Here is a 15187-nt window from a genome sequence, read left to right as displayed (position 1 = left end):
TTAGTCGAGATTATGGAAACATTTGAATTGCTGCCAATAGACTTTATTATATGTCAGAGTAATGTTAGATCAGAGTAGTACTAGAACTCAAAACTCAATTGTTGTAAGATTTTTATGATACATAAAACTGAGCAGACATGTACTTACATTTTTATTTATTCATTTAAGGCTTTAATTTCTTCATATAATTCAAACTAACCAAAAACATTTTGTATGTTTTCCAGACGTAAATGAATGTGAAAGCAGTCCATGTGTTAATGGGGCATGTAGAAATATTCTTGGCTCATTTCACTGTGAGTGTTCTCCTGGAAGTAAGCTGGATTCCACTAGCCTCATATGTATAGGTAGGTATTCCTACTATATATGGAATGGATATTTTTGTATTTTTAAGTTATGGCTACACTTAAGAGAATATACAACATAAATTTTAAAATTCGAGTACTGGACATAGGTAACTAAGCCATTACATGCTTCCTACTGCACATCTATACCTAACATCAAAATAACGTATGTTGGTAGCCCAATGATATCATATAAGCTTAGAGTAGTTAAAACAGATTATTTGATTCCACTGTAGCATTAGGGCATTTATAATATATCAGAGTGTGAACTAGGTCAATTACACATTGATCAAATAACGTACCACAAAATATGTCGCATATTTTGTGACTGGGCCAACTAAAAATTGCTAAACATGAGTTTAAGGGAGTAATATATTAGTAGTATGATTTAGTAGTAAATCAGATTAGAGCAGAGAAAGTTTTCTTGCTGCATTGCCCTAAAGGAATATCTAACCTAACTAATAATCTTTAATTATGGCATAACGTATCCTCTACTGTAAATTATTAAGAGTGGACGTCACCAAGACGTTTTGCCACTAGGAATCCCAAGGTAGATTCTTAATAATATAGTGAATGTACACACTGTACACATCTCAGCTGATGCAGAACCTTGTTGTCATGGCTGATACGACTTGCTAGCACAACTAGAGGTGACAAGTTATGGAGATACAGACTGAGTCAGACCAGCAGCAGATGATTCAGGTCTTTTCGAATTGACTGGATAAAGTAGGTCTTGGTTTGGAGAACTGTACAGTCTAGTTTGCCAGAATCACTTGAAATGAACTGTTCCCTTAGGTGGAGCACCTGCTACGAAAAGCACATCCCTACTGTGGGAGGGACAAGAATCCAGTCCGAGACAAGCTGAACAAAACTAAACACTAAACGTCTCTGACTAACTAAACTTAAAGTACTAGCTGACTCGAACTCTACTTCTAAACCCTAGAGCAACTAAGTACAACAACTAGATTTTATACATTACAGTTACAATTTATAGGCTGACTGGGTAAAAAGACAACCCAGTCAGCCTATCAGTGCTGGCACTAGAAGGAGATGTTACTCCCTTGGTGTCCAGTGCTGAATTACAATGCGCATGCACTGCCCTGCACATCACATGGTCTGGGGTGCCGTGCTGACATCACTCCGGACCCAGCAGAGAATCTGGAAGTCACGGCGCTGATTGGATTGCAGAACATGAAATGCTTCTTCTTCAAAATTAGGGACTGTAGGAGTTGATGTGAGTAGTCGAGTACCTGCCAAAGTATAGCAACATACAATACAATGCAACCCATACTGCACTCTCATACAATACCAACCAACACTGTGCCGTCCTTCATACACAGGCACAATTTGGCCTTTATATAGTTCCAGCCACAGTGCGCTCCCATGAACTTGCCAAAATGCCCCCTATGTCAATTACATTAACTTATGACGAGTGAGAGCTCTAATTCTCCCCCAATGTCAACCACAATGTGCCCTCAAGTGTTAGTCACAATACTTCCATAGTTCAAGTCACAATATGCCCCCAACTTCCATACATACTTCCTCCTTATGAGTTGTCCTACAGATACATTTTTGCTATAGTAGCAATAATAGGATTCTTTGAGTAGCATATTATAAGCCATTATGGCATTAGATTACATTGTATCACTTCTACATTTGTCAGACATATCAATGGGGAAAACCTTACGACTTAATGTACTATGCTAGACTCTGATTTGAACTTATGGGTGGCAAATGGCAAAGACCTAAGACAGTGGTTAATTTGTATTTGTGTTCTTTATCCTTTGAAAATGATCCTGCCTACGTGTTTTTTCTTTCCAAAGTTTTTACTCATTTCTGCTTTTTAACTCCCACATTGTCTGTTTTTCATCCAAACGTTTATACTGTATGTTGTGTAACCAAATCTTTGTTGCCAACGATCACACCAGCTATGTTGATTTTCCCTGCTAGAAACCAACTCTTGCCAACAGGCACAGCAATTTCACTAATAGCATAATTAAAGAAAAAAAATATTTTTAAGATGTTAAAAGTTGAGTTAATGGACAGTCTAGACAAGTAGAAGAACGTCCATGCTCTACCTTAACCCGACGTCTCTCCCACTGTTCACAGACTACAAATCTCCACATGGCCTGAATGTTTAAGGCTGTCAGAGTGTTGTAGTTTCATAAAAGCTGAAGAACCACAATTTGGGGACCACTGCCTTAACCAATGTACAGCCTGCAGCCTTCTTTATGGAAATGCTATGTATAGTAACAACATTTTTTTTAATAAACAGAAAAGGTGATTTAAGCATTTTTGCAATAGGTTTTATCAGCGTATTCTGTACATTTTACTTAACACAACTCCTCTTCAGCTGTGCAGCTAGGTGAAGATGGGGCTGAGAAATCTGTCTGCACCTCACTGCATAACAGAAGAGGGAGCACTAGCTGTGTCTCTCTAGAACAGCTGCTCCCATATACAGTACGATTTTATCAATGTCTGCATTTTATTTTTATTTAATTTCAATTCTACTGTGTTCTTAATCTGTCCCAGAACCAGGGTTTTTATTAACCCTGGCCTACTTATGCTATTGTCCCTGGTGTCACGCTGTTATAAGAAAAGTCATTCTGTTCTGCAGATGGCTTCTCCCCCTCACAACGTGCCCACTCCCTGCCAGACCCAATTGCACGGTCAGAGTGTCAGTGTATTTGCTGTACAGTACTATTGCAGCATCTCATGGGGATACCCCGGAAACCTGGCATACGTGTGGGGCTGGGAAGGTAAAGTGCTGATGTGTCACAGTGGCATTTACCAGTCTCCTTCCCGGAGGGACACACGCAGCCAAGGCCAGAGTGTCACTGCAGGCCACCTGGGACAGCCCCAGAATAGGGAATGCCCATAATACAGGATAACAGGGGTTGTAGTTGTCACGGGTGACGCCACTGTTCCTTCACACACCAGTATGACCTTCGGCGGAGAATAAACTCAGTCTCAGACAGTTTCTTAGTATCATGGGTCCCTAGGAATGGTTAGAGCCCAGCAAACTTTACTTGAAAACTTGGAACAATTATTACAAGGCAGTTCACTTATAGACTTCACAGTGCAGGTAAAAAACTAGTCTTCAAAATATAGTACCTCCACACGGCTCTCACAAGCTCAAAGATGCATGTGTGTGAACAGTAATTATTTCTCTTGCAGTACCTCCACCTTGACTTAAAGATGCGTGGGTGTGTCAATTAAAGCGTGTACCTCTACTCAGTGATCTAAACTCAAGACGGCCGCATAGGAAAATTAGACAGCGAAGTAGTACTTTTGCACTGGCCTTGAGAAGAAGTAGTGCATCAACATAGGACAAACATGTATGACATTTATGGAGGGGACCAGGATGATGTACTGGGTCACTACACTATATGTCACAACCCGATGCACTGACACTCTGACAGTACAATCAGATCTGGTAGGGAGTGGGCACGCTGTGAGGGGGAAAAGCCATCTGCAGAATACAATGGCTTCTCCTGATAAAGTGCACTGCCAGGGACAACAGCATCAACAGGACAAGAATAAATAAAACACCCCAGCTGTGGGACAGATTAGGGACTCAGTAGAATTTAAATTAAATAAAATGCAGATATTTGTTAAGAAAATGGTACTGGATGGTCTCTGTGGATAAATAAGAGACGCTTAACTGAAGATGATGATGATCATTGAATCAAGATCATATGAATTCCTATTTTAGAAGATATCAGTGTAACTAAGATCACCATATTCAATTGTACCTGCATCCTTCCTCTCTACCAGTGCCCCAAGGTGCCCTTAACTATCTTCCAAGTCTTACAACACCCATGATTAAGAAAAAAATCTTATATATTGCAGACAGCCTGAAAGGAACATGCTGGCTTAATGTTCAAGATAATCGCTGTGAGGTCAACATAAATGGAGCGACACTCAAGTCACAATGCTGCGCTACTCTGGGAGCTGCATGGGGAAGTCCTTGTGAAAAATGTGAAATAGGTATGTTGTGGCGATTTGTATGTATTTTCCTATCCATTGTGCATGTATTGTCCATCGACTGCTGCAGCAGCTCAACTTCATTGGAGTAAATAGAGATGAGCCACAATACTAAACATAGTCAAGTGGCAAAAGGAGTGCTGCTCCTAAAAAAAAACAAAAAAAAAAACAAACTTTTTTTTGAATCTCAGTTAATTATGAAATTAGAATAGACCTTTGCCCCAACAGTTCTAAGGGTCAGGGTCCACAAGGACTATTGAAATATTATTTGCCAATTTAAATTTTATTGATTTCTGCAGATATGTCAGATTTTGTTTTTTGATTTTTTTTTTTTTTTTGGGGGGGGGGGGTCATTGGAAAGTTGAATTAGGGTACATGCACATGTTTTCCATCTGAATTTGCTTGCTTTCTTGAATGGTACTCATGTGCAGAGATTATTAATGTCATTGGAATATTTGTTAGAAAATGACTTAATCCAGTTTCATCTACAGTGAGTGCAAAGATATGTACTCAAGAAATTCGTATACCTTAGCTCCTTTAACTGTTCTAAAAAAATGAATGCTACTGAACATTCTATGACATTAAAGGGGTTGTCCAGTTGTACACTATTGATGGCCTATCAGCAGGATAGGTCATCAGTGGTAGATTAACAGGGGTCTGTTGTCAGGGACGCCCGCCAATCAGCTGTTCACTGAGCCTGTGTACCTATGCACTGAGCTAATTTTTGCAGGAAGTAAACAGCTCCATTCTCACTGCAGTGGCAATGCTTGGTATTGCAGGCAAAGTCCACAACAAAATTAAATGGGTAATAGGTCTGCAATACCAAGCCTGGCCATTGCAATAGGAAGGGAGCTGTTTGCTTCCTGCAGAAATCAGCTCATTGCATGAGAACACCGACCCAGCAGACGGATGGTCAGTCTGAGTCTTGGGTGGCAGACACCAGTTGATGCATTATTGATAGCTTATCCTGTTGATACGCCATCAGTAGTTTACAACCGGACAACCCTTTTAAATTTAGTTTCTGTTTTTGTTTTGTCAAATCAGGCCAAATATATTCTGACTTTGCCAAAAATATACAAAATAAGATAAATAGAAAGTTAGTTAACAAACTTAATGTTCTTCCCAGTTCATTTATGTCTCAGTTGAAATTAGTACTTTCCATTTCATGTATCTCTTTTATGGGTCAGAAGATATAAATGAAAGTATATATAGAAGTCAGGTTTATATGGTATTAAGAACTTAGAGAATATCATGAAGAAGTTTGCATTAACATAAATCAGGGGCGTAACTATAGAGGATGCAGGGGATGCGGTCGCACCCGGGCCCAGGAGCCTTATGGGGCCTATAAGGCCTCTCTTCTCCATATATGGAGCCCAGTACTATGAATAAAGCATTATAGTTTGGGGTCCTGTTACAGGTTTTGCATTGGGGCCCAGAAGCTTCAAGTTATGTCTCTGTGCAGCATGGTTTAGGTATGGGTACAGGTACAGATACAGATAGAGGGGGGAGGCCCAGAGCAAGTTTTGCATCAGGGCCCCTGAGCCTTTAGTTACGCCCCTGACATAAAGCATACTTTCTTAAACTACAAACTGTTTAAACAAAATGTAAAATCATTATATGCATTGTATTTCACTATAGATCCAGCCTGTCCACGTGGCTACGCTAGAGTGATGGGAGTCTCATGTGAAGGTGACAGCATTTCCCTTGTTTTACTTTAATGTCAATGTGTTGCCGTGTTTGTGTGTGCATGTGCATAGTGATGTACCATATTTAATGCTTTACGGTGCTCTGTCCCAATACTGGCGTGTGAGCACTACAAATCCCCCAGACTCTCTGCATACGGCTATTTCTGTTGGCAGCAAAAAATAGTATTGTGTACTAATGAGATCAGAGATGTCATAGCATTACTGACACTTGGCACTTGGATGAAAGTCTTGTTTCTGGCAGTTGCACCAAGCTAAACACCACACATAACTGGCACTTGGATGCTGGATCTGGGCCATGCAACAACTACATGACACTATAGTAAGCACTGTAGAACTTAACAGCACAATATTGTTGCTACTTGCCCCTTTCAGGCTAAAATAAGAAGTCGCCAGCCTGTAGAACCATATTATAGGAAATCTGTCACCTGCTTTTAGCCCTGTAAACTCGGCTTATGGGCTGAAAGTAGGTGATTCACTGAGTCCGGGGATGTAAGTGTTATATTTACTCTCCCCCCGTTGATCCGCGGTGTGAGCATGGAAAGCTGCTGTAATGCATTGAGCGGCTTTGCTAAGTAGCCCGCATATTATAAAATTTCAGCGCTGACACCAGAGAACGATGGGGAAGGTAGGTATAACACTTACATCCCCCAAACTCATTAGGTCACTTACTTTCAGCCCATAAACTTAGCTTATAGGGCTAAAAGTAGGTGGCAAAGTCTCTTCAAGTAATACAGTATCAGCGTGTTTTCGGGCATTGTGGTTTTGTCATATTTGTAACATGGTTTTGCTGCAATCTTTTTAAAGCCACATGTAACCTCTGCAAAACCAGAATGTGTGGATGCAGTCTACCTTTATTTAAAGGTTGTCTAATTAAAAAAAATACATATACAGTACTCTATATGGCAATTCTTAGTTAAGGGAGAGGGTCCTCTGTTCAGGGTCTTCATCGTTTGTGAATGTGCAGAGCAGTTACAAAAACTATCTTTCAGTCTGGAGAAGATATCATGTCCTGCATTATAAAGGCAACCCAATAATTTGAATGGGAACCGTGCAATGCTTAATTTGTCCTGTGATGGCGCTGCAGGAAAACTGAAGTCTATGGCTTCTGGCATACTAGCTTCTTTTTCGTCTGTGTGTAGTCAATTTAAAAAATGGACTCTAGTCAGACTGCATACAGACTCATATTATTTAATGTGGCAATGCACTAGTAAGTTTTTTTATGCAGTCAAGGACTTCGTGAAAAAACTCTTCGCATGCACTATTCTGATCTGCTTTACAGACAAGACTCTCACATTCAAGTCAATTGGGATAGAAAAAAAAGACAGGAGGATTATTCCACATCAAGTGGCCTAATAGTCCCTGCTCAACCACCTTCAATTGTGCTGAAACTTTTACAGAATGTTCATACACCACCTGCATGAAGTTCTGCAAAGTTTCAGCTTGGTGTATAGTTTGGTTGAGGCACTAGAGCCATCTGCATAAAAGTCACTCTTCCCTCGCAGAAGTCATTTTGAAAAAATATCCAAGTTTGTGTTGCCACTGTTCTTGATCTGAACAAGCTAACTCACTGAAACTTGGTCAACATTTTGTGTAGAATTCGAAAGTTTTACAGGCAGGGCCACTAAGCATTGGATTGGTGGCTAATCAGGCCCAAAGTGGCTGGTAAATGTTGTGACAAAATGTTACGCAGGTTTAGGAACCTGTATCTTATTAACAAATAGCTTTAAAAAGCTGGAATTTGGCCAGTAATTAGTACAAGTCCCGACCAAAGCACTGCTAGACTAGTTTCTTTTTTGCTTGCTTACATACTGTTTTGTTCCCCACTGAAAATGGTAAAAAAAAATTATTTTTGCAAATTTTACCATTTTTCAAACACCTGTAACTCAAAAAGGACACTTCAAATTTTATTTTGATTTGTGCGATTAGAGAAAGATGGTTTTAACTTATCCAGTAGTTTCATGTTGGTGTCTTTTCACTTAAGGGGAAGAAATTCTGTTAAAATAGTGCTGCACCATGTAGAAGGAAAAGAGTGCAAGCTTAGGCCTGGAGGAAGTAACATCTGTAGTGGCCACTGGGTGATGATGAACCCTGAAAGAAAACAGTGAAAGTCTGTTATTTTACTGCAGTTCGAAGATGCTCTGCAAGTTGTATGATTGACAGGCGAGTGAAAAAGAGAGAGCCTCATCGAGACTGATACTTACTGAGAATTAGTGTTAACTACTAAAGGAAGCCAGAATCACCAGAACCAGTTTTATTGTATTTCAGTTCATGTTTCGCACCTCAATAGAGACCCATTACACTTATATGCCTCAGCTGGGAGTAAAGGCATTTCACTCACCCAGCCTGCAGCTCTGGCTCGGTAGCAGCTGCCACTGCTGAGTCAGTAAGCACTGTTCTCTCTCCCATACAAGAATATAAAAGTTGTAAATGATAATGTATGTGTATTATGCTTGAAAAAGGTTGCGGAGTGTGTCCAAACGTGTTGCAATAAAGGGTTTTCATCAGTATTTGAACTTTGGAAGGATCAGAACATCTTTTTTTCATTTTGAGCATTGAGCAAAGTTTTTTGATTTAATTGGATCGTTTACTATTACTACTGTGGCCATTATAGGGGACACTACGACTACTGGGGTCACTATTACTATTGGAGCCACTATGGGTATCACTATTACTATTGGGGCCACTATGAAGTACACTTACTACTAAGGCAGCATGGGGGACACTGTGGAAGTTACTATTACTACTGAGGCCACTATGGGGGTAACTATTACTACTGTAGCCACTAATGGGGGTCACTATAATTACTGGGTCCATTAAGGGGGTTACTACTACTACTACTATTTAAACCACTACTGGGGGCACTATTACTCTGTCACTTCAGACAAGTCTCAATGGTTCAAATATGTGTTGGGTATCTTGGGTATTGGCGCTTTCAATGCCTGTAAAATGAGTATTTAGGGGGGGGGGGGTTTGGGGGGGAGCCATTTAACACTTTGCCTCAGGTAGTATTTGGGCACCCCTGCTTGAATATCAAGGAATCTAGCATTCTGAAATCTAATCAGATTTTCAAGTCAGACAAAATCGATGGAATGGGACAATGTTCATCTAATGTGTATGGGCACCCTGTGAGAAGTTTTTAATCAATTGTAATGCAAACTGTTCTATATCACATGATAAGAGCTTGGGTTGTCTAATAATTTGTATTTAGCCTTGCCCTTTGAAAATCATAGAAATGGCAATATAATTTTTCTTCATATAAAGTTATTTAAAATGATCTTTTCATATATTTTATTCAAATGTTTTGTTTTATTGTCCTCTAGATGTCAATGAGTGTGAAGTCTTTCCTGGCGTGTGTCCTAATGGTATTTGTGCCAATACTTTGGGATCCTTTTCCTGTAAATGCCCTGATGGGCTAACTCTGGATGGAACAGGCAGAATTTGTCTAGGTACGCAATTGTTCCTTCACTTATTTGGTAATTATAGGGTGAGTAAATAGTCTACAATGCAACCATAGCAGGAGTAGTTGTATCCAGTCATGCAACGTAATATTACATGGTTATTAGAGATGAGCGAGCGTACTCGGAAAAGCACTACTCGCTCGAGTAATTTGCTTTATCCGAGTATCGCTGTGCTCGTCCCTGAAGATTCGGGTGCCGCTGCGGCTGACAGGTGAGTCGCAGCGGGGAGCAGGGGAGAGCGGGCGGGAGAGAGGGAGAGAAAGATCTCCCCACCGTTCCTCCCCGCTCTCCCCTGCAGCTCCCCGCTCCGTGCCGGCACCCGAATCTTCAGACCCGAGCACAGCGATACTAGGATAAAGCAAATTACTCGAGCGAGTAGTGCTTTTCCGAGTACGCTCGCTCATCTCTAATGGGTATCATTTAAAAGAATGGCTGCGTGCTTATATAATACTACATTGATGGCCAGGTCTACTGGTATGACAGCTGCAGGTACTTAGCAGATCTATGGCTCATAGAGGGAGAGTTTTAAGCAGTGGATCTCTCTCTATGAGATCCATATGGAATGTGGTGTTTTATTAAGCCAACCCCTTTAAGTATCTGTATAGTGATTAACTTTTGACTGCGTTGGGGGAATTTTTTTATGCCAGTTTTCTTGGAGATTTTCCTCCTTTCTCTAGTTTAAGGGCGCCCACCCACTGGCGTTTGCGATTTTCGTGCGTGAAAAACGCTGCGTTTTCGCGGCGTTTTTCGTGGCGTTTTTTGCCGCATTTTCGCGGCGTTTTCGCGGCTTTTCCATTAATTTCCATTGACTTTCATGGGTGCATTGGGAGAAAAATAAGGACACATATGCAACTGACAGTTCCTATGTTAAAAATCGCAACGCAACGCAAAAAAAAACGCCAGTGGACAGGAGTACATTCAATTCTAATTGCTCTTGAGAAAAAATGCAAAACGCAAAGAAAAAAAAATCGCCAGTGGGTGGGTGCCCTAAAGATGCAACAAATCTTCAAATGTTGCATGATGTTGATAAATTTGTGGCATCTTTAAATATGCCTGGAGACGTAGTGTCACTTTGTATGCCACCCATCTACTGGAGTGTGAGTGCCACAAGTTTTGCAAAAAATTGCATGTCATAAAAGTCTCTAAAATCTTCACTCCACTCAAACCCCACACCCTTTCCTTCACAGAAATGGAGGGAGAGGCAGAACATATGTTTTCTTTGGTGCAAATCAATAGTAAACCTGTCTAAATTGATTTTCAACAAAAAAAAAGGTGCAACTTTCACCAGAATGCTAATGTAACACTGATAAACATGTCCAATGTGTATATAAAGTTTATGGAGCATTGAAACTGGATGCATGACGTCTATTGAGAAATTAGCTTCTCATCATTTTTTACTTTATTATATTATTTATGATTACTTGCAAAAAATGTACATTACTTTGTGGAAATATTAGACCTAAAATGTTATAACTGTTCAGACTTTTCAATTCAAATAAAGCATATAACAGTGGCTTACATATTTGCAGATCTACGTATGGAGCAGTGTTTCCTAAAATGGGATGAAGATGAATGTGTTCAGCCAGTTCCTGGCAGATTCCGTCTAGATGCCTGCTGTTGTACTGTAGGACAGGCTTGGGGCAGTGACTGCGATGAGTGTCCAAAGCCTGGCACTGCCGAATATGATATCATTTGTCCAAGAGGTCCTGGCTTTACCAATAGGGGAGATGTTTTATCAGGGAGACCATTCTATAAAGGTAAAATTCTCAAAAACAGGTCACACTGGACTTCCAAACCACATTGCTTTGCAATATTTAATCATTAAGAATGTTTTTTAAGTTTTATGTATAGCCTTTCCAATGCAGAAATCCAATTACAAACATCATAGATAAGTCATAAAAATAAACATTGTTTCTAATCCTTTTTTTTATAAATCAATTAACAGAATTATCCGACTTTGCATGGGTATATTTTGTGTTACCTTTTCGTTGTTGGTGAGTGTGGTTAAAAACTTTGTTTGCTACTAATATGAAGCCAACATCTTTATAGCACTAAACCAGCTGCATTGGTAAACCAGGCGCTTCGGAAGATTTTAGACCGAGTTTCACCCTACATTTGCTTTTATATTCCGTTTTTTATGAATATGTCGAGAATGGTATGTCCTAAAAAGCTGAAACCTGATCTAAGACATTGTAAAGCACTGATTTATCTATTTGGCAAATTGATATGCAGATGCAGATGATCCAATTGTTTAGCCTTATTCCCATTTTTGTAAATATGCCACAAATGGTAGGTCCAAGAGCCAAAACCTGGTCTAAAACTGTTCAAGCGCCTAATTTACCTATGTGGCAAATTTGGTGGAGATGGTCCAATTATTTGGCCATATTTGATTTTTTTATAAATATGCTGCAAACGGTAGGTTTTAGAGAGCTGAAACCTGGTATCAAACCTTCAGAAGCACTTGATTTACACAAGGCAAATTTTGTGCAGATTGGTCCTATGGGTGCACATTGCTCCAGTCGTTTGACCGTATTCCGATTTTTTTTTTTTTTCTAATGGTCATGAAGGATAGGTCCTACAGAGCTGAAATGCAGTCATATATAAATATATATATTACAGTACGAGATAATTTATGAAACTTTGTACTTTATCTAATTACAGAAAAAATGCTTCTTTCTCCACTTATTGGCTACTTTTCCATCCCCCCTCCTACCTCCGGCACTGATCACTCACTCTTCATATGCTAATAACATCCACACACAATGGTCCATATACTGATCGATCAAATACCAGATGCAGGAAGTAAAAGTCTATGGGAGAGAGAGAGGTGAAAGAAGAAGCAAAAAACGGCAAGGAGCTGTTGCAGGGAGAGTGATAGAGACACATACATACATTAGCTGGGCTTACACGGGCGGACCATATTCCGCATGTGGGAGGCCCACAGTGGATTACGGCTGTGAGGCAGCCGGTGACACTGCATACCTTATTTTTCTGTTTTGCGGATGATTGTGGCGGTTCGCTGTCGGTTGTGCACAGTATAGTTATTTTTTGCAATATTTGTATTTCCTGTGCCATTGTTAAGCAATGATGCGGGTACCTGCAGCCCATATGCAATGTTAATTGCGTATGGACTGCGGGTCTGGACGGTGTCTCTTAACTTTAATGGAGGCTGTCTGCGAGCAGTCCGTGGCAAAATAGAGCATGCTGCAATTTTTCTCTGGCTCAGGGAATACGCAAATCATATCCGAACCAATACAGTAGAACCCTGTTTCAGGTAGAACTTTGCAAAAAGTTACGTACTGGAGTGTGCCAAATCTGAACTTTTAACAAAGTTCAAATTTATATAAGGTTCTACTGGCTCGGTTCGCTCAACACTATTGGCAGATGTTCTTGTAACACTGTTTGCTGTAGATTTTTGTCCAGATACGTTAGAAGCACTAATATACGTATTAGTAGTTTTTCGATTTTCTGTACATTACTACTTTCTGCAGGATAGAAGGAAGGAGTTTTCCGTGCCCCACAAAGTGAAGAGAATGAGTTAATTGTGCTTGAAGCATTTTCTGAATTTGACTTTTTGCATGAAATGTGAGTCTCTGCAGTATATGGATATGAAAGTAACCTAATATTTTTGTCACTTACCAGATATAAATGAATGTAAGGCTTTCTCTGGAATATGTACAAATGGAAAATGTAGGAATACAATTGGAAGCTTCAAGTGTAAATGTAACAATGGGTTTGCTTTGGATATGGAAGAAAGGAACTGCACAGGTAATATTCCATATATATCATTTATATATTATAAATGTCAATGAAAGACTAAAAAGTGATTTTTATTAATAAATATATTGATGTAATTTCTTTGCTTAGATATTGATGAATGCCGAATTTCCCCTGATGTATGTGGTAGTGGCACTTGTGTGAATACCCCTGGCAGTTTTGAATGTGACTGCTTTGAAGGCTTTGAAAGTGGCTTCATGATGATGAAGAATTGCATGGGTAAGTTATCGCTTAAGTTGGGTTATATTGTCTGCCATGTGCACATTTGATTATGTGGTCATATGCTATTGATCTTGTATTAATAAAGTACTAGATTATTTCTGAGACTGGCCTTTGGAAGAGTTTTCAGACTCCTTTTTCAAATTATATGCATGCTAAATGTGCATGCATAATTAATTATCAACCAGAGTAAACTACTGCAGGGCAATAGAAAGATACGGTAGATTGGGCCAGATGACTATTTTTGTAATTGAACCAGTCAAATCAGCAAGTGTTTAGGCTCAGCCTATCCCATAGTCCAAGTACATACTGTTTGCATAACGAGTCCTATGCAATTACTATACTCTGTATTTCTCAATTTTATGCGAACACATTAATTTATAGAAATACATTGTACAGATTTTCTATGCATATTTTATTAGAATAGACATTGTAACATTGGTTATATATTGATTGACAGTCTTACCTCATTGAACTCAAATGTTTATAAATATGTCCTATATAATTTTAATACAAAGCTTTCTCGTATGTATAATTGCAGACATAGATGAATGTGAACGGAACCCTCTGTTATGCAGGGGTGGAGAATGTATCAACACAGAGGGAAGCTTTCTGTGCAATTGCCCCCCGGGACATGAGCTCTCAACAACCGGGGATGCTTGTGTAGGTATGTTGAAACTCTTTTTATGATCCACATGACATGTAAAACTTGAACGTTTATTATCAAATTAGAAGGAAACCTATAGAGATGATCACTCATTAAACAACAGCGTCTCTTTATCTATATGAGACAGCCAAAAAAAGTTTTACTCCAGTGACTGATGTATGAATACATATATAACTTCTGACAAAATTTCACAGAAGTAAAAGAAAAATCCCATGAAGGAAGACCAGATGACCTCTTGGACAAAGTAGTCAAGTAGTCTGATGGTCAAAACTAAAGTTGTGTACTTCTACTGAAAAATCAATTTACTTTTCTTTGTTCTAGAACCTCACAGTTGTTCGTATCATAATTCTTCTTTGTCCACCAGTCCTGCCATAAACTTTCAGTCACTGCCAGTATGTATTGTTATGTCCTGTCTGGCCAAAAATGCTCCTAGCTAGAATTTTATAACTGGGCATATTACAGTGCCCCAGTTTTACAATTTCAGTTTGATTGGCTGAATCCTATAGTGTTGCCCAAATTAGTCTTTTAAATGATTGTTAAGGTCTTAACAATGTTTGACACTAACTCTGGGTCTGGGATTCATTATATTTCAAGTTTCTGCTCTTTCTATATCATTCTGTACAATGCATGAGTTTGTATATCTTTTGATACACAGTCATTTCTGTACAAACCTGAAAATATTTCAAATTAAAGAGGAAATGACAAAACTATCTATGTTCACCCTGAAATAAACAGTTTATGATTAATGTACAGAAATACTGTAACCCTCGCATACCTTTAACTAAGTTTTTGTATCTCATTTAGATGTTAACGAGTGTTCTCTCAGTGAAAATCTCTGCAGAAATGGAAAATGCGTGAATATTATTGGCACATATCAATGTTCCTGTAACCCAGGGTACCAATCCACTCCAGACAGACTGGGCTGCACTGGTGAGTTCAGATGAGATACTTGTTCAACTGAAGTATACGTACTACATATCTACTCAGTTATCTTGGTTGCTGCAAAGTAAGGAAATCCATCAAAAAATATTC

The 15187-nt window shown here is 39.3% G+C and overlaps 1 protein-coding gene across 1 annotated transcript in view; it reads left to right on the top strand.

Moving 5' to 3' along the window:
- FBN2 (fibrillin 2) overlaps positions 1–15187 on the top strand; it is a 225764-nt gene that overhangs the window by 117859 nt on the left and 92718 nt on the right. The window contains exons 20-28 of the mRNA XM_066603160.1: positions 225–344; positions 4194–4331; positions 5967–6017; positions 9355–9480; positions 11022–11249; positions 13135–13260; positions 13360–13488; positions 14030–14155; positions 14960–15085. Of these exons, the coding sequence (XP_066459257.1) occupies positions 225–344; positions 4194–4331; positions 5967–6017; positions 9355–9480; positions 11022–11249; positions 13135–13260; positions 13360–13488; positions 14030–14155; positions 14960–15085 (1170 nt within the window). The remainder of the gene's footprint in view (positions 1–224; positions 345–4193; positions 4332–5966; positions 6018–9354; positions 9481–11021; positions 11250–13134; positions 13261–13359; positions 13489–14029; positions 14156–14959; positions 15086–15187) is intronic.

The sequence above is a fragment of the Eleutherodactylus coqui genome, chromosome 5, assembly GCF_035609145.1.
Source record: "Eleutherodactylus coqui strain aEleCoq1 chromosome 5, aEleCoq1.hap1, whole genome shotgun sequence".
Taxonomy (NCBI): domain Eukaryota; kingdom Metazoa; phylum Chordata; class Amphibia; order Anura; family Eleutherodactylidae; genus Eleutherodactylus; species Eleutherodactylus coqui.
The sequence above is the reverse complement of the archived record's forward strand: the minus strand, read 5'-3'. Positions and strand labels throughout refer to the sequence as shown.